Consider the following 18,148-nt stretch of genomic DNA (forward strand, 5'->3'; position numbering starts at 1 on the left):
GGAAAGGAATCCCTCTTTCTTCATACCCAAGCTGATGATTATTTGACACCCTGCCAGATACCATGAGTGGATTGATTTTTAATTTTTTTTTAATTCTTTTTTTCCCAACCAGTTAGGAGATGGGTGGTACCTATAGGTGCTAAAATGATCTTGCAGCATGGGTTGCCTTCTGTGCTTATACACATTCAGGGCATTCTGCTTTGCCATCACCCAATCACATATCTTACCTTTTTCTACCTGTTTTCTGTTACTGCCATGTGTTTTCTGCCATACTCATATTTTCAACTCTGTACCTATGTTTCCAGAGCAAAGAGTGATTTGCATTGTTAAATCTTATAAAAATAATTTACATCCAATAAAGCCTGGCTAAAGTTTATTTGTAATACTAATGTAATTAATCCATGAGTTTCCATTCTTTACCTCCACTGGTGTCTAAATTGCCAGCTAACCTGCTGGACCCTTTTCTTCAGTGACTTCTACCTCATTTGCCTTTATTAGAAGCATTTTCCCCTGATGCAACAAAACTGCACATTTATGACTGAAATAGAGTGGGACCTGGCTTGGTCTGCTCTTGCCTTGCATGGGGTTCCTTACCTGCTGCCTTGCTGCCAGGAAAGGCACTTATTCCAAGAATAAATTGAGGAGCTTGGCTTTTTTGCTAATGGACATGTCACCAAACTCGCTTTGTGCAGTGGCTTGCTCCATCTCCTGCTGAGATGTGAACTTTTGGTTTTTGATTGACATTCATTGTCTCTCCTACCTCATTTTACAGAAAACTGTAGTGTTGTGGCTGTTAGGAGCCTAGGGAAAGAAGCTGTCAGGATTAGCCAGAGATCACTAATTGTCATCATAACCCATCCTACTCATCCTCTCCTCTTCAGAGCACGGACTCACTCTGCAGTCAGTCGTCACCTTTGTCACGACAGGGCCACCTGGCCAGACCTCCAGCATGCCTAAGCCCATGACCCTCACTGCATTTGTTCTTCCACCCACTGGTCTCCATCGTGTCGTAAGTGTGACTCAGCTTTCCCTGCTCCTCTGCCAGCTCTTCCATTGCCCTTCCCCTGTCTGTGAGCCGTTCTGGGCCGTCTGTGCTGCTTGCCCTGCATGTCACTCACGTGTGCCCCTCGTGTCGTGTCCCTGGCTCCTGCCTTTCCTCCAGGTGAGTGGCCATGCCTCATCTCCATCTGCCACGTGTGCAGAAGTTAAAACATGCTCTTCTCCTCAAACTGTTGGCTTTTGGCCCAAGTTGTTGCCCACCTTTTTTTTTTGTTGGTTTATTTTTCCAGATCAGGAGCTCCTCCTGCCCTTCCTCCCCAGGCCACCTTTTGGTGTCCAAGGCCTGTTATATGGCAGGACCAGATTTTACCTGCAAGTGTTGGACTGCAGCCCTGAGGATACTTTGTGCAGGTGCTGCCCCTGCCCAGCAGAATGGTGTCTTGTCCACATGCACATTCACCTCTGTTTCATGGGAGAAAAAAAAAATCCAATAACATTAGGATTTGTAAACATGTGTTTAAAACAAAATAGTAACATCATCAGGCAGAACTTCACGTCGCCTGTTGGTAGAGTAAACATTTCTGGTCTTCTCAGACTGTAGCAAAGCTCCAGAAAGTTGGATGAGTCGAAGGATTGGTCAGACTTGTGCTGCCCAAGGAAGTGTGAAAGTTGGAGGATTAACTGTGCTCCCCCTTCTTGTCCCTAAGGTGATAGTCTGGGGAAACTATGGACGCATGGAGCGCAAGCACTTCATGGGAGTGGCCAGGGTTCTCCTGGAAGAACTGGATTTGTCAACTTTAGCAATCGGCTGGTACAAGCTCTTCCCAACTTCCTCGATGGTAGATCCCACCACAGGCCCGCTCCTGCGCCAGTCCTCCCAGCTTTCCCTGGAGAGCACAGTGGGACCCTGCTGTGACAGGTCTTAGTGAGTAAGGAAGGGGGAACTGCTTTTGTTTTTTAAACATGCTGTCAAGGTTTTGTTTGCTGGAACTCTGACCTCAAGCGCAATGCATGTTCAATCAGTTCTTGTGGAGCTGGAAGAGGAGGATAACCCAGTGACCTTAGACAGAAGACGAGGGGGAGGGCACTGTGCCCTCTCCGTCCGAGGAGGAGGTGCCATGGGGCATGAGTCCTAGTTGTCAAATTAGACATACACCTCTTGTTTCACTTCTCTCGCTGTCATTCTTGGACCCTTGTTTCAGATCAATATTAACCCTGGAAAGTTGCAGCATTCGAAAGAATTTGGGGGGGAGTAAGGAATTGATTTCTCTTAGCTGTGCGTGTTAGAAATTTCTAATATGAATTCTTTCACAAGAAGGTACCTGAAAAATTTAGAGGTCATCATCTGGCCTAAAAAAGAGCAGGAACGGAAAGTTTAAGAGGAAGCATTAGGTCTTTTTATAATGTCTTTCTTTCTGAGAGGAAGAAGAAGAAAAAAACCTGCAACTCTTTCTTTAGAATCAGTTCCCTGTCACTGAGTCATGTTAGCTGTAACACTGTCGTTGCTGTGTTTTCAAACTGTGCCAAATTACCAGCAAGTGTCTTTACTGCATTATGTGTCTAACACTGCTGATGAAGCATACTTGGTGGGAGAACAAGTAGCACCCACTTAGAGCAGACAGTTTAAACAGAGTTCGAGTTTAGCAGGCTAATTAACCACAATTTTGCTCAGTAAAAAACCCCAAAACGCTAGAAGTGGGAGCTGAACAACACACTTGCAGCTTGAGGTGTTTTGTATTGTCAGATAAGACATTCTGCAGTTTGCTGACTCCCTTACTTGTTGCTGTGCATCTTTCAGTCATGATGTCTTCTATCTCCTGCTTTTTTCCTTCATCTCCTTGGTACTGGTACATATCTGCTGGAGATGCTGTCCTTCCTTCCCAGACCTGAAACAGGACTGTTTGTTTTATTCTGCCATGGGAGAGGAGATGGGGGGTTCTGGGTGTGCACAAGAAAAGAATCTCAGTTTGCCATCTGAGAAGATGCCACTGGGGGTGCACAAGAAAAGAATCTCAGTTTGCCATCTGGAGAGCCCACAACCCTCCCTGTGGAGGGAGGGGAGCTTTAGGCAGTCTTGGCACTACACAGGCATTGTCAAGTGTCCTGCAAGAGGAGATGTGATCCCCAAAGTACAGAGAGGTGGTGAGTGAGGAATGTGATGACACAGTGGTCACAGCACATGTGTTCTGTTCATTAAATGAGTAAAGCACATTTGCTGAGCTGTGGCAGCTGCTGCCAGCAGAGCCATGTGCTGGAGGAAGGGCTCTGGATCCTTCAGACAATTAAATTATCCAGAATCACAGAGAATCTCCAAAGATTTTCTGTTGATAGCTCTGTTTTGGCTAGGTTTTGTATTAGTTCCTAAATGAGGATTTGATGACTGCTGTCCCAGAATAAACTTTTAGAGATGTTTTACTTTGTGGTTTAAAAGTGAAGGTCCCATGTCCCATGTAGGAATGAGCAGATTCTTGGCCTGTCATAGAGAAATACTGAGCATTTATTTCTGCATGTGGACCTCAGCTTTCTTAGAGTAAAAGCATGAGTGTTGAGTGGATGGTAAAAGCAGTTGCTTTTGGTCCTAGCTTGTCTATGGCATTTTAAATTATTTTGAGATAAATTACAGGATAGATGCAAAAATTATATAGGCCTTACAATAATCTGTAAAAAATTATATAATATAAAGAAGAGGGAAGGAGGACAAAGGACATAGAATGAGTAATTTTTTGAGTCTTCAGTGGCAAAAGCCTCAACATTTCAGATAAATCTCTTAATTTCCTTGATCAAATATGTCTCTGGCCTCTCACTAATTATTTTTTCTAATGTATTAGACAATTTCTATATATTAGCTGAAGAAAGTTTGTTGCATGCTGGTCAAACTATGTTGTGGCGCTCTCTCTTTTATTTTTATTTTTAAAAAAGAAGCACATTTACTGTAATTCAAGTCAGCATCTTTTCCTCTTGGTATGTAGTGAGTACTAGGCAATATTGTACAATATGTGTATGAACTAGACTAGATTAGGTAGATTTAGTGGTTTGTAGCACTGGATCTTTTAATAACTATGACTTTAAAAGGACTGTGGGGAGCTCCAGGCACACACCAGACCTGGCAACAGGGCTTCTGTCTTAAGTTATGCCAAAAGCTTTGTATTGGTACTTAGTTTGGACATTATCTACCAGTAAGAGCTAAGTTAATCCTGAGTTTCCTGTGCCCAGTAAGACGAATGCAGCATTTTTGCAGTTTTTAATGGGGAGTAGGAGACTATAAATGCCAAAAATATTTCCCCAGAAAACTTTGTTTAACGACTGTCTGTCGAAAAGCTCAGTTCCTGTGTGCCTGGCAGATGCAACTTGTCTCTGTTTCCTGCCCCTCTGAAAGCTCTGCAGGCTCAGTGATGATCAATTTAGTTACCACAGGACTCCTCAACACCGAGGACTAGCTTCCGTCTGGTTTTAATCATGCTGAAGGGTCACTGTCAGGGTGAAATAAAGAAGTTATGGTTCTAGTTGTGTTATTTTTGTTAACATCTCCAATCCTGTAATTTGGAGGCAGTTTCACAGTCTGCTCCATGCGATTTTCTTCTGCATTTTTTACGTGGTTGATTGTGGTCCAGTGCTTTTGTTTGACTCACTCCAAGTCCTGTTTCTCCCCAGTAAGTGAACCCTGCAATCCCTGGCTGCCAAGCACAGCACAGTCACACGGACTGGCAAGTGCTTCCTTCACAAAGCAGACTCACAGGACACAGAGTGAGGCTGGGGGAGTTGCATGGTACCCTGCAGTTCAATTCTTGCTTCACTCACACACATGATTCCTGCACTGGCCATGGTGTGTTGTAGTCAGAAAAGAACTCTGCTAGTTGCCCATCGATTTAAGACTCCCAGTGTAGCATCCAAGACAAGTCTCAGGCTTGGAATAGCCTATTTTTATAAAGCCTAACCCACTTTTCCCCAAAAAATTTGGCTGGCCAGTTTCTGTCTAAGGCGATGTGGTGTGAGAGTTGGGATTACCAGTGTGGTCGTGTATAAAGCAGCATTTTGCCATAGTGATGAGCAGCTGAAAACTGAATTTTTGTCCCCTTTGCAATTCCTGGCTGAGTCTTTTCCTGTGCCTGAGTCTTGCTGTTGGTTACAGTGAGGGAGGGAGAGAGGAAAAGCAGGAGACTTAAATAAAAGAACAAAAAGGTGTCAGAGTATTCTTGGTTGGTGAATGATTATGAGGGATGAGACTGAGGAGAGATAAATACCTGCCCAACTCAGGGGTGATTCTCTGTTCCTTGTGCATGAACTGCTGCATTTTAAAGGTAAGGGGAGCATTGCTGGCCAAAAAACCCATGGAGAGCCAATCCCTAAATGTTACCTGCATTATGGAAAACAAAGAAATGTTGGTGCTGAGAGCAGAATGGTCTCTCCCCAGTGGGAATCCCCTGCACACAGGGAGAGCAGCCTTGCATGTGGCTTTGTCCTCTTTGTGCTCGGAGCAAAAAGCAGCCGTGACCATGGTCCTGGTTTGTTCAGGAAAAAAAAATGTGATCTTTTTCCCAGTCTCCTGGTGTTTCTTTCCCTTTGCCCCAACGCAGCTGGGATGGCCAAGGTCCTCACTCTGCAATTCAATCCATGGGTCCTCATCCAGCAGCTGGAGCTGCTGGAGCATCCCTTTGCACTGCAGGCACTGTGGGCAGGGTCAGGGACAGCATTTCTTGGCCATGGATTGTTTCAAAGGACACTGCAGAATTATTTGCTTTGAGTGAAAATATATATTTATTGTTCCTAGCTGCCAGATTCTTTATCATTGTACTGTTCTAAATTTGCAGGTCTTCTGGAGTATGAATATCACAAGTTCCTGTAAAGGAGCTGTTTTTAAGATGTTGAGGCAGTTAACAGAATCTCAACCTAAGCATGTTTAGTAATGTTTAGACAGCAAGACAACTTTTTTATGAAACTCATTTTAAGTTAGTTTATTACATGCTGTTGGTAATATTTTAAAACAGGAAAAATATTTTTCTTTAAAGACAAAATGATATGTATGTTTTTTAACAGGTAACATAATTTAGTGTTTTCAAAAATGTTTGATGTTCTTGGTATGAAGTTTACTCATTCTTTTGATTTCTATGTTCCTTGTTATATTTTATCAACTTTTTTCCAAAAGAAAAGAGGCATATGTAAATAAACACCAGAAAAGAGTCCTATAAGAAATTCTGTTCAAACTGGCCATAAAATTATTAGTAAATATTTGTTATTGTTCATTAACTCTCAGCTACTTTGTTGAAAGAATAGATGTTGTATTTTCAAGATGAGAACTACTAAGCTAGTTTTGTCATAATCCTGTACTCTGTATAAAAATCTTTTTATAAACAAAGTCTAATAGGCTACCAAGCAATAATATATTCCATTAGGTGTGCACAGATTGTGACTTGCAGGCTGTAGTACATATTGTTGATACAGTTTATAATTGTCTTCAATCTGAACAACATCACTTTTGAAAAAGGTCCATATTAACTTTGATTGTAAAAAAACAAAGACTGGGCTGTTGCCTTGTGAGATATATTCATTCTATAGACTTCTCTGTGAGTGTCTGTGCCCATCAACATGAGATCTCTCTTAGGTGAAGAAAGAAACAGCTGTAGGTGACTTCATACTACAGAGGTAAAAATTAGTTTCAGTATAAACTTCATGACTGTTTCAATCTCCTGTTTTTCTTAGGCTATCTAGTATTTGTAACTTGACGAGAATGGTTCCCACTGCCATTGTAGCCCTGATAAAGCAAAAAAGCCTTTGCACTCTGGGGCCACTTGAGTTCTGCCTGACAGCTGCCTATTTTCCTCAAGATACCTGGGGCAGGCTAAAGGGAGGGGTTGTTTTCAGAGCAGCAGATTGGGCTGCTCTTCTTCAAAGGCTCTGTGGGTTATTTTGTCCATTTCATAGGTGGTATTTGTCCATTTTGTTAGAAAATTCCACCCAAGGCAGAGAGGTTGCACCTTTGCAGGGGATCACAGGGGACCAAGGTGTAAAACAGGCACAGGTTGTTCTGTGCCTTGCTTCAGAAACTTGCTAGTGCTGGGCTCTCTGATTTTTCCAAAGTGGCAGGATCAGGATACTGGATTTTAAGTCAGCTCCATCACTGATGCAGTGATAGAATAAAAGAGCTTCAAAACAGCATCCCAGTCCATTGCCTGTGGATTCCTCCCAGCATTTCCCACAGGACAAGTGTCTGTGTTGTTCTCAAGATTGCCAGGCTGCTGGCTGTGCAGGCAGCAGGTCCCAGTGGTGCTGGGAGCCCCAAGGAATGCTGGAAGAATTCCTGGTTTTTATTAAATGCTTTGAAGAGAGAGAGAGAGATGTGTGTGAATGCAAAGTGCCATCAGTAGAGGAGTCCAGGGCCTATTTGTGACCTGGAGGGAGCATCTAAAATGAAATTGCAGCTGCCAGATTTGAGCCAAGCATTTGGAAAAGAGGATGATCAGTGAAAAGAGAATGATCAGTGAAAGGCTTTTTGTGTTTACCCCAGTGCACACCAGGCAAGGTGTGTGTCAGTGAACCTGGTGATTCCACAGGGAGTTTGCAGAATGTGGCTTCAGCTCTCACTGCCAGACTCCTCTGCTTAGTGGCCACGTCCCAGTCACCAGGCAGCCTCAGATCCATCCCCAGCTGCTCACCCTGGACAGCAGCATCACACTCACCCCTGGGGAACCTCCACTCTCCCCACAGTACAGGCACCCTCTGCCCTCCCTTCCCCGTGGTAGCTGCTTTTATCCTGGTGGAGGAGAGGAACCAGGGAGAGTTTCTTTGTAGCATTTGGTTCTTTGGACTTCAGTGGCTGAAACAGAAGGACCTTGCACCAGCCCTTTCCAGAGCACCAGCAAACAGAGACAGTGACCCAAGGACTTTCCCTTTGTGACTTTGCAGTGGCTAAAATGGCAAGCAAAGCAGTCCAGCTTGGCCAGGTCCATGGACAGCCTTGGCATTCACTCTGGGCGTGTTACATGGGCTGAGCCCCCTGTGCAGGGGCAGGGAAGGGCTGTGTCTGGCAGAGAGGCCATGTGGGCACACACTGTGCCCAGGCAGCTGTGAGCTCCTCTCACTGAGCCATGGTGGGAGCAGAACCAACCAAGAGAATGACTGAGGCACACCTTGCTGAAGCCATCCCAGAAGCTTTGCAGGGGCTGGTTTTTGTGGTTGTTTGGGCACCAGATGTTAGGATATCTGCCCACAGGGACTCCAAGTCCCACTAATGCCAGCCTGGAGCTTCAAATCCTTCAGCAGTTTTTTTTCTTTGGGGCTGCTGCTTCTGACCCAGTGCTGCATGCTGGTCTCTTCTTTGGTGATTCCATCCTCTTGACCTGGAGCTGGTTTTAGCTTTGGAGCAAGGGAAAGTGAGGTTTGGAGGGTGAATCTTAAGGCATGTTCCTCTAGCCTCACCACACTGGGCTTGTCTTCCTCCTGCTCCCTGCACAGTGAAAGGGCATCCTGGGGATGCAGTGCCTCCCTGAGACCCCCTCACGCAGCACTGCCATGGCCTGCCACCCACCAGGGATGCCCATGTCCTGCCAATGTATTCAAACTGTTTCCTTTCCCACCCTTGGAAGGAGCCAGGGCTCCTCTGCAGGGCTGGGCAGCCCAGGCAGGCAGGATGTGCATCCCTGACAGCCAGGAGAAGACAGGGAGCTGCCTCTGGGCTGGGAGAAGGGCAGCTCCCAGCAAGCTTTCCTCCACCTTTCCTTTTCTTTCCCCAGCACCCTCTGCTCCCTCCATGGGTCCCCACTTCCCTCTGGACACGAGGCCTTATTCCAGCCCGAGGGGGCTGAGGCTGCCCACACATCTCTGCACTGACACATCCATCCCCCTTGGTGTGGCAGAGCTGGCCTCTGCTCAGGGATGGGTCAGCCATCCCCCAGCCCATCCCTGCTCCCACCCCACTGCCAGGGCCTGGCCACTGCAGGGAAATCTGCTTTCACAGGTTAAACCTTTTTACTTCATTAATTGCTCCACAAAACCCAGCGACTTTGCAGGCACTACAACACTCCTCTTGCTTTACCCTAGGAGTGGGGGCAGCTTAGATCTGCTCTTTTTGGCCTCTCCAAAACTTTCTGGAGGTTTTTAACATCATTTGGTGGGATGTAACCTCTGTGGAGCCAGAGGGAACACAGGCAATGGAGCTGGCAGCCTGCTTGCCCAGGTGGCTTGGAGGTGCCTGGGCTGCCTTGGGTGGAAGGTGGGACACTGGCCACTCGTCTGTAGTCAGGAGAGGATTCTGCTATACTTTTTCCTGTCTGTAGGTTTTATTCAGACAATATGTAATGAATAAGTGATTTACAATTCAGTGTTAAGCTAATGAAAATGTTGATAATGGTGATAATAAAACCTTTTTTTTTTCCTACGGTGTGTTGGAGGTTTTCTGTGGAGTGTGTCTGCTCTCTCTCTTGTCACCACCCTCATCTTCAACCTGAGATTTCAGCTGGACCCTTCCTTCTCCTTGTGCCTGTAGGGAATGAGAGCAGCTCAGCCTGGTGTGCCCAGTGCTCTGTGCAAGGGCTGTCACTCTGGCCCCATCAGTCAGCCCCAGCTTCAAACCTGCATTTCCTTGAGCCACTTCTGGATGTTATTTGGCCATGAGCATCTCCAGGCACTGAGCTAAGCTTGCTCCCATTTGTGCTCTGCTCACCACCCAGTCTAAAGCTCCTGCTGTTTTCTTTCCAAGACCCTTCATGGTCAGCCCTGGCCATTCAAGGGTGATTTTGAAACCCTGGAGGTGAAGAGTCTACTGGCAGAAAAAAGCCACCCCTGGCCCAGGCTGTTGGGAACATCCAGTGTGGGTGCAGGGGAGCCTGGAGGGCCCCAGGGAAGGAGACCCTCAGGTGTTACTGGGTGTGCAGCTGTGCCTGGATGACCTGGAGCTGTGAGCCCTTGGGTGGGAAATGTCTGGGGGATGCTGCTGGAGGGGTCTGTGGAGGAGGTGGTGGTGCTGAGAATAGGCACCATTCTCTGGGCAGCTACTGCAAGTCCTTTTCCCATGGGAATGAGGGATCACAAAGTTCACTAAGAATTTCTTAAAAGGTGTTTGTGGTGCCTCCAAATCCCTCTGCAGGTCATCAGGGTGAGACCAAGGGGCGGCTTCCCTCCTGCCCCAGCTACAGCCCCTGGGGGAGCAGTGATGGAAGGGGAGGAGGAGGAGGAGGAGGAGGAAGAGGGGGGTGTCTCTAGAGTGTCAAGGGGCAGCCCAGCATCTCCCACCCTCAGTCCACCACCAGCTTGCCAAGCAGGAGGGGGCTGAGGCTGTCACTGAGCAGCCAAGCAGTGCTGCCTGGAAGCTCAGGCCACATGGAAGCAGCAGCTACAGGCAGCTACTGTCACCACCAGCACTGCCCTCCAGGGTGTGGAGGTCACACCACCAGCCCTGCTGCCTCTGCATGGCTGCATAATGGTCTCTGGGACACAACCACGGAGCCACTGAGCGTGGGCAGTGCCCTGCTGAATCCAGAGGGAGAGGGCAAGGCTGGCTCAGCCTCTGGGTTCAGGTTTTCTCCTGCTTCAGCTCCACCAGAGGTGTTCTCACCATGCAGGTGCCTTGAGCAGGAATCAAGAACCTGCTTCTTTCCACAATTGTGGGTGAGGGTGAGGTGCAGCCCCATGTTGGCCACTGGGAGATGTCCAAGGTTCAGCGTGGAAAGAGGGAGGGATTTCCATCTGCTCAGCTCTGATGGCAAAGGGCAGCACAGCAACAGCCAAACCTTGGGCTGAAATCCATGAGGAGGGTGGGGGAGATGGGACATGGCAACAAAAGGGCTGAGCTGGTGGGATCAGTGTGAAGTGACACGCTGAGGAGCTGAGAAGCCAATGACAGCCTCGTTGTTAAGCCTGTTTTCCACACTCACACCTGCTTTGTTCCCCCCTCCTCCCCCTTTCTCTTTAACCCAAGGCTCACCCAGCTGGGGCAGGGCTGCCCCACTGCTGCACATGAGGCAGTGGTTGGACCTCCCAGCCCCTGGAATGTCACCCACCCAAAGGGCCTGGGAGCACCCAGGGGAAGGTGTCACAAACCAGCCCCTGGTGGCAGCCCAGCAGCACCTGCATCCTCCTCTCTGCCTGGGTGCCCACGGGGAGCCAGCCTTGGGGCTTGGACACTTCCCTTTGCTCATCCTTGTGACAAATAATCAACCACCACCTGATGGATTCACCTTTTATTAACCTGCCACCCAGAACAAAAGGAGGAGAGAGCAAAGCCTGCCCTGAGACCTTCACAATGCTGGCAACTTTGCATGCTTTCCCCACCAGGAAAAGGGGCTATTTCTCCACAAAAACCCCCTCAGAGGGTATTTTAAATAGAACTGAGAGTTAAAATGTCCATTATTGGAGGGAAAAAAAATCAATAGAGCTCCTACCACTGTCAGAGCCCTGCTTTCATGCAGATGAGAGAGGATGGACAAAGGCCACACTGGTCACCAGCTGGTCACCAGCTGGAAAGAGCAGCCCAGGTGTGGCTGTGCAGGTACCACAGGGGGATGAACGTGGAGATGGGACCACCCCCACCTCAGATAACCCCAGCAGCAACAAGCACAAACCCATGGGCTCACAGGGACTGGGAGGAGGTGAGGAGCCAGCACAGCTGCTGCAACACATCACCTTTCCAGCTGGAGGAAAGGTGGGGAAGGAAGGGGTGATTTTAGGTAAGAAAAAAAAAAAACCTGCTTAGGACCAAGCTGTTTGCAGGTGACTGTAGTTCAGGAGGCTCTCCCTGGGGCTGCCCTCAGTACAGGCTGGGCTCAGCACAGAGTAGAGCTGGGACTGGGCTGGACTGGGCTGGACTGGAGGAGTTCAGTTTCCCCTGGGAATGGGGCAGTGTCCCTCCAGCCATTTCAGCAAGGAGGACCTACCCATGGTGGGGAGGTGTAAGAGACAAGGTGTGCTGGTGGGCAGGTGAGTGAGTACATGGGCCTCCATCTTCTAAAAGCACTGAGCCAGCCACAAGCCTGAGCTCTCACCCAGAGGGCTGCTCACAGGAGATGAAGTTCCTCCATGAAGCTGTCCCCATGTGCTGAGCTTCAGGACTACAGCCCATTCCCTCCTGCCCACCCACCAGCTGCAAACCTGCTGTGTGGCACTGACTTACCTGCACCTGGTGCCAGGGGACAACTTGGTAGTCCCCAGCCTTGCAAGGCTTGCTCACACACACTTTGCTTTTGACACTCTCAGCAAATGCAGCCCAGCCCATGGAGCAAGAGTCATGTGCTGGCAGCAGCCACAGCCAAGGCTCAGCAGGGTGGGAGGGCAGCAATGCAGCCTTTGGGGAGCAGGGAGGTGGGAGAGCAAACCTGCAGCTCACTGGGGTGGGAGGGAGGGGCTCTTGCCAGTCCCAAATGTTTGAACCTACTTGGGAGGAAAAAGCAAAGAAAAACTAACGATGTCATTCAGTGCCTGCAAAAAAGGAATCATTATTTCCCAACAGGATTTAGAGGCTCCTGCTGGGGGGAGGGAGAGGAACTGAAGAAATGAGTAAGAAGAACCTGACATCTCTGTTCTTAATTTATCACCATAGTAAGAGTGGAGCAGTGAGTGTGGCTCGGCACACGCTCCTAGATGGATCTCCTCCGCAGCCGGGGGTGCTGCCGGCAGCGGGGGCTGCTGGAGGACAGAGTGCTCCCCGGGGAGGAGCCGGTCTGCCCCCGCGTGCTCAGGGACACCTCGTCGATTTTGTAGGAAATGGAGTTGTAGTACACGGGGTTGGTGTGGCAGCTCAGGGTCTCGGGGTGGGAGGGCGCCGGGCTGCCGCACACCTGGGGCCTGTAGCACAGGCAGGTGCAGAAGGACGGCACCTCGGCCGCAGACACGGCCGACTGGCGCCGCTGCCTCTCGGCCTCCTCCTGCACCAGAGGGATCAGGTTCATCTGGCTCGTCCTGTCCTCTGCGGGGAGAAAAATGGCGTTGCTGCTGCGGCTGTCCTCCTTGGGCTTGAGGTGGATGTTGTTGCGGGCTCTCCTCAGCGAGGCTCGCTCTTCGGCGTCGCGCCGCTCGTCCTCCGAGTTCATGGTGAGGAAGCGCAGCACCACCAGGTTGAGGAAGGCGCCGATGACGGTCAGGCCCACCAGGATGTACATGAAGCTGAAAGCCACGTACGGGGGCTTCTTCTGCAAAGCCTCGTTCTTCTGCAGAGCCACAAAGTCTCCAAAGCCAATAGTGGTCAAGGTGATGAAGCAGTAGTAGTAGGCATGGAAGAAAGTCCAGCCCTCGAAATAAGAGAAGGCTGCGGCGCCGATGCACAGGGTGCCCATGCAGGACAGAAAGCCCACCAGGACCATGTTCTCCATGGAGACGTGGGTTGTCCTCATGCCCAGACACTTCTTGATCTTTTTGAGCAGTAGCCTCACGACGGTGTTCATGCGCTCCCCCAGGCTCTGGAACATGACCAGCGTCAGGGGGATGCCCAGGATGGCGTAGAACATGCAGAAGACTTTGCCAGCATCTGTGCCTGGAGCAGCATGCCCATAACCTGTGAAGGACACAGGGAAAAGGAGAGGCGGCATCAGGACCTCACTGGGGTTTCCAGCAAGGCTGCCCTGTGACCAAGAGGAGCAGTAAAAAAACGAGGGGAAGAATGGAACTCATTAACAGATCTGTAGGCAATGCTAATGGGGCCATGGGATGCCCATCCTTTGGGATGATGGCACATTTGTGTAGGCAGAACCTCATTTGACCCCTAAAGAGAGAAGGTACCCTCCTGATAGCCCCCAGTGTCAGAGAGGCCAAGAGAAGGCCTAGAGCTGGACTGGGGTCTGCAAGCCTCCTGCAGCTCATGAGTAATTCAGAGATTGATGCTGTGCCAGTGCCAGGTGTGCAGGGTAACCTAAACCCCACAGTGATGGGGAACAGAGGCTCTGCAAAATGCTGTGACCAACAGCGCCAGATCACCCTGTGGGGAGGAACACACCCAGCCAGGACCATCCACAACTGCCCTTGCAGGGGCATTGCCACCTCCCCTGTCACCGGCTCCTCCTCCTCCCAAGCCATTCAGTGTCACATGCACATTTGAGTCTCAGCTGTAGGAGCTGTTGGACAGGAGCCAGAGTGACCCTGCAACCCTGTGCTATAGGGACAGTCCCCACAGGAGCAGCTAAGTCTGGAAGGACTTCTGCAGACCTACTCCAGATTTACTCCAGTGTCCCTAAGACTCAGACCTAAAGCACCACTGGCCTGTTGGGGAGGAGGGGCTGTGCTGGTTTAGATGCAGGGTAGGGAGCATTGATGTCACCTGTCAGCCCTGTCAGCCCTTTTCCTGAGGACAAGGAGCTCCAGGACAACAAGGTTCTCCTTGAACGCCTTCTGAGATTTAATTTCTCCACCTTGGCCCAAGTTTCAGAGCTGTGACTCAAGGACACACACAATCACACTGTGAGGCACAGTGAGGTATTCACTGCAATCTTCCGGGCTCCAGCGATTCCGTGCCCACCTCAATTACAGCAGCTTAGCAGAAATTGGTGGCCCCTGACCTCAGAGGATGAGTAACAAAATCAGAGCAAGGGAGTCGCGTGGCGTGGGGAGTAACGGCATCCAAAGGCATCCAAAGGCATCTGAGCCTTTCTTTTGAGTTGCTTCTACAAGAAACTACCAGGGCCTGAAACTTCCCTTCTGCAAGTGCCTGCAGAACAGTGCCAGCTCCTTCCTGCACTGCTGCCAGGCCTTCCACAAACAGCCATTTGTATTTTCACTTTCTGCAGGAATTTGTGTGATTTTTGCATGGGGAACATGGGGAAAAACACCCTCTTGTTATCCCACAGTCTTAAGTGGTGATTTGGCTTCGCCTTAGTCCTTGCTGCCTGTGGATTTCCAGGATACTTGGGGAAGGTGCTGCACCCAGTGATGGAAGGGCCAGAGGAGGATAACCACGTTATCCTGGGCTCCTGAGCACACCTCCTGCTCCAGGAAACTCCTGCATGGGACAGAGCTGAGGGGCTGAGGACAGCATTATCCTTCACCATGCTGTGCTCAGAGCTGGTCCAGCAGGCAGCAAGGGACCAGCTTCTAATTGCTCTCTCTGTTCACAAATTCACACAACAAAAAATGATGGATTTAATGCCTGCATGCCACATTTCATTAAATAGAGAGCAGACAGGAGACTGCAGTGGCAAAACCTCCCAGTCAGATCCAAGCTTAATAACTGAGTGCAATCACCAGGTCCCAGGCTACAAGATAATACAATGACAGCAATGAGGATGTAAAGATAATGATCCACAAGAGCAGTAAGTGGAAAAACAATTGTTATACCCTGAGAGACTGTTGAAGGAGTGTTTGACTGATGGTTTTGAAATGACAAAGGGAATTAGAAAGAGTAAACACAGCTACAACAACATTAAAACTGAGATTTGGAGCACAGCCCAATATAAAGAGATCTTACGTGTCAGTGTTTGAGAAATACGGCACCTGGGCTGAAATTATTTATCACAGGGGGTGTGTGATAAGCACAGCCATTGTTTGTCACAGCCAACAGGAAAATCATGTAAATGAAGCTATAACCTGTCAGGTGATGATGGGGATTTTTGCTGAAGCTGTTCATCTTTCCCTCCTGCTGGGGTCTGACCTGAACCATGCTCTAAGCCCACTGTGGTTTGCTGACCATGTGTGTTCCCAGATGCACAAACCCACACCACATCCCATGGGAGCACAGGGAGACCACAGGCAAGACCTGCAAGATACCTGTCCCTCTTCCACCTCTTGTCCTCTGGTAACACAGTGCAGCTGATCCCACCAACCCTTGTCCTGAGGGATGACGCTCCCAGCTACCAGAGGTATTTCAACCATCGCAAGCCCTTTGGGAAGGCTGAAGTCCTGTCCTGAAGAACAGGAGGGGGCTGCTGGCTGTGCCGGGGCTGGATTTGGCCTCAGGATTCCTGCCTCCAAAACAAATCTGCTGAAATCCCAGCACAAGCAGTGACATGAGCACTGACAGGATCCCTGTCTACCCCCATGGGATGCTAAGGGTGCATGAATTAATCAAAGTGGATTAATTAAACAATGCTCAACTCCCATGTGGCAAATCTCACCTCAATTAAGGCAACCCTCATTCAATTTAGTTTCATCCTCTTGCAAAATTGAAGTGGACAAACCAAGGCACTGGGCTCTAGTATGGATAAGTGAGTCTACGGGGGAGTTTATTGTGATTTAATCACTCCTCTCCAGGCTGACACCCCTGTCTCTGCAGGGTTCTGTGCAGGCAGAGCAGCAGGCAGTGGCTCGTGGCTCTCTTGGCTCCGTGAAGCAGATCTCACATGGCCAAATGCCCAGAGTTTTGAGCCAGCAAAGAAGCCAACAATTCTTGCCCAGCTCTTCACGCAGCTCACTGGCTACAGCCAGCACAAGGGACAGACACAACCCCTACCTCAGCCCTCCCACACCACTGCCAACTTTGGCAGCTGCCTGCTCCAAAGGTTCCCGCAGGAGCTCCCCAAGCTGCTCTGGCTGGGACAATGTCGTGTCTTGGGGCCCCGGCCAGAGCAGCACCCCCAGCACAGGGCGGCCCCAGCCTGCCCGTGGGTGACCTCACCCACCACTGGGCACTGGGGTCCCACAGGGTCAGCTCAGGGACGGCCTGAAGAGATGTCCCAGCCTTGCAAGGGTGACACCTGCCTCTGCCGTGCGGGCACCCCCCCAGCCTGCCCTGGAGCTCCCGGGGGTACAGGAGGGGTGGGGCTGGAGAAGGACGGGGCACAGGGACATGGAGGGACATGGGATGCAGGGGCGTGGGGATGGAGGGACACGGGGGGCAGCGATGGAGGGACACGGGGTGCAGGGAGGTTGGATGGAGGGACACGGCGTGCAGAGGTTCAGCGATGGAGAGATGCAGGGATGCCGGGCGCGCCGGCCGGGCTGCCCGCACTCACCGATGGTGGTGATGACCGTGATGGCGAAGTAGAAGGAGCCGGCGAACTTCCACTGGCGGCCGGCGCGGTGCGGCTCGGCCTGCAGCACCAGCCGCTCCAGCTCCCGGTAATCGTCGGCGGAGAAGCGGTACTTCCTCCGCAGCTCCCCGCGCTTCTGCTCCAGCAGCCGCTTGCGGCCGCTCTCCGCCTCCGACTCCAGCGCATCGAAGACCGCGGCGCCCACCAGCAGGTAGGAGAAGATGCAGAGGATGAGCGCGGCCGTGCGCAGGTTCTGCCGCTTCATGGCGAGGGGCGGCCGCCGCGCTCAGCCCGGGCTCCGCATGGCCCCGCCGCCGCTGCCGCCCCCCGCCCGCCCCCCGCGCACCCCCGCGACCGCGCACCGCCCGCGCACCGCCCGCGCACCTCCGCGACCGCGCACCGCCCCCCGCGCACCGAGCCCGGGCCCCGCGCACCGCCCGCGCACGGATCACCCCGCACCGCGCACCGAGCCCGGACACCCGGACACCCGAGCACCGGCTTCTGTGGGCGCTGGGCACCGGCTGCTGCTGCCCCGGGCACCGGCTCCTATGGGCTCTGGGAACCGGCTCCTGCGGGCTACGCACACCTAGGCTGGCTCTGGTGTGCCCTGAACCCTCCCAGCCTGGCAGGTGAGCCCTAGCGAGGCCACGGTTCATTCTCATGCCAGTGACAGCAGTAACATCCCTGTTCCCTGAAGCTGCCCCTGGATGCTCCCAGGCTGGAGGAGGTTCTTGTGCCTACACCGTCTTGGCTTGCCCTCCTGAAAGCAAGGGCCTTTGGGGCTGTGGCTGTCCCCAAGTACCCTGTGGTATCACCCCTGTGGTATCACCCCTGCACAGGCAGCCCTGGCTCCTGCTGCTCTGCCCAGCTCTGGGCCACTTCACACCCATGGCACTGAGGAACACTAAAGTGTTCCCTGTGTAATCCATTCGTGTTACCTGTGCAATCTATCTGTGCTATCTGTGTTATCTATCTGTGTTATCCATCTGTGCTGTGCTATCTATCTGTGTTAACTGTGTTACCTGTGCTGTATATGTTATCTGTATCTATGTTATCTGTGTTATTTATCTGTGTTACCTGCGTTATCTATCTGTGTTATCTGTGTTATTTGTCTGTGTTATCTGTCTGCTTTATCTGTGTCATCCTTTTCCCAGCTGGTTACCAGAGCAGAGTCTGGCCTGCTGTGTCCAGTGCTGTTTTAAGAGGGCAGAAAGGAAGAAAAACAGATTCAATGTTTCTGCTGCTTTCTTTGGCACATTGGTGAGAGG

General features: G+C 50.8%; 2 protein-coding genes across 3 annotated transcripts in view; one reads left to right on the forward strand and one right to left on the reverse strand.

Moving 5' to 3' along the window:
• Positions 1-9,370, forward strand: part of RIMS4 (regulating synaptic membrane exocytosis 4) — a 55,872-nt gene extending 46,502 nt beyond the window's left edge. Inside the window, exons 6-7 of one of the 2 annotated variants that reach the window (XR_011682281.1) lie at positions 1,707-2,993; positions 3,030-9,370. Coding sequence is in view for 1 of the 2 variants with exons in the window: in XM_071447042.1 (XP_071303143.1) it covers positions 1,707-1,925 (219 nt within the window). In the remaining variant the exon portion in view is untranslated. Of the gene's footprint in view, positions 1-1,706 lie in introns of both variants that reach the window. The other variant, XM_071447042.1, reaches the window with a different exon arrangement.
• A 1,786-nt stretch (positions 9,371-11,156) lies between these two features.
• KCNK15 (potassium two pore domain channel subfamily K member 15) lies at positions 11,157-17,230 on the reverse strand. The gene is made up of 2 exons (XM_071447040.1): positions 16,863-17,230; positions 11,157-13,477 (listed from the first exon to the last, which is right to left on the reverse strand). Exons 1-2 carry the CDS (start codon positions 17,143-17,145, stop codon positions 12,564-12,566), a joined length of 1,197 nt encoding a protein of 398 aa, XP_071303141.1. The 5' UTR covers positions 17,146-17,230; the 3' UTR covers positions 11,157-12,563.
• Positions 17,231-18,148: the final 918 nt, after the last annotated feature.

The sequence above is a fragment of the Agelaius tricolor genome, unplaced genomic scaffold (assembly GCF_023055355.1).
Source record: "Agelaius tricolor isolate 1412-34295 unplaced genomic scaffold, bAgeTri1.0.p SCAF_23, whole genome shotgun sequence".
Classification (NCBI taxonomy): domain Eukaryota; kingdom Metazoa; phylum Chordata; class Aves; order Passeriformes; family Icteridae; genus Agelaius; species Agelaius tricolor.

Excerpts from the sequence above, each read along its gene's own strand:
- KCNK15 (XM_071447040.1), bottom strand. The coding sequence starts at position 17,145 with ATGAAGCGGCAGAACCTGCGCACGGCCGCGCTCATCCTCTGCATCTTC. Across the intron at positions 13,478-16,862 it reads CACGGTCATCACCACCATCG|GTTATGGGCATGCTGCTCCA; the intron begins GTGAGTGCGGGC and ends TGTCCTTCACAG.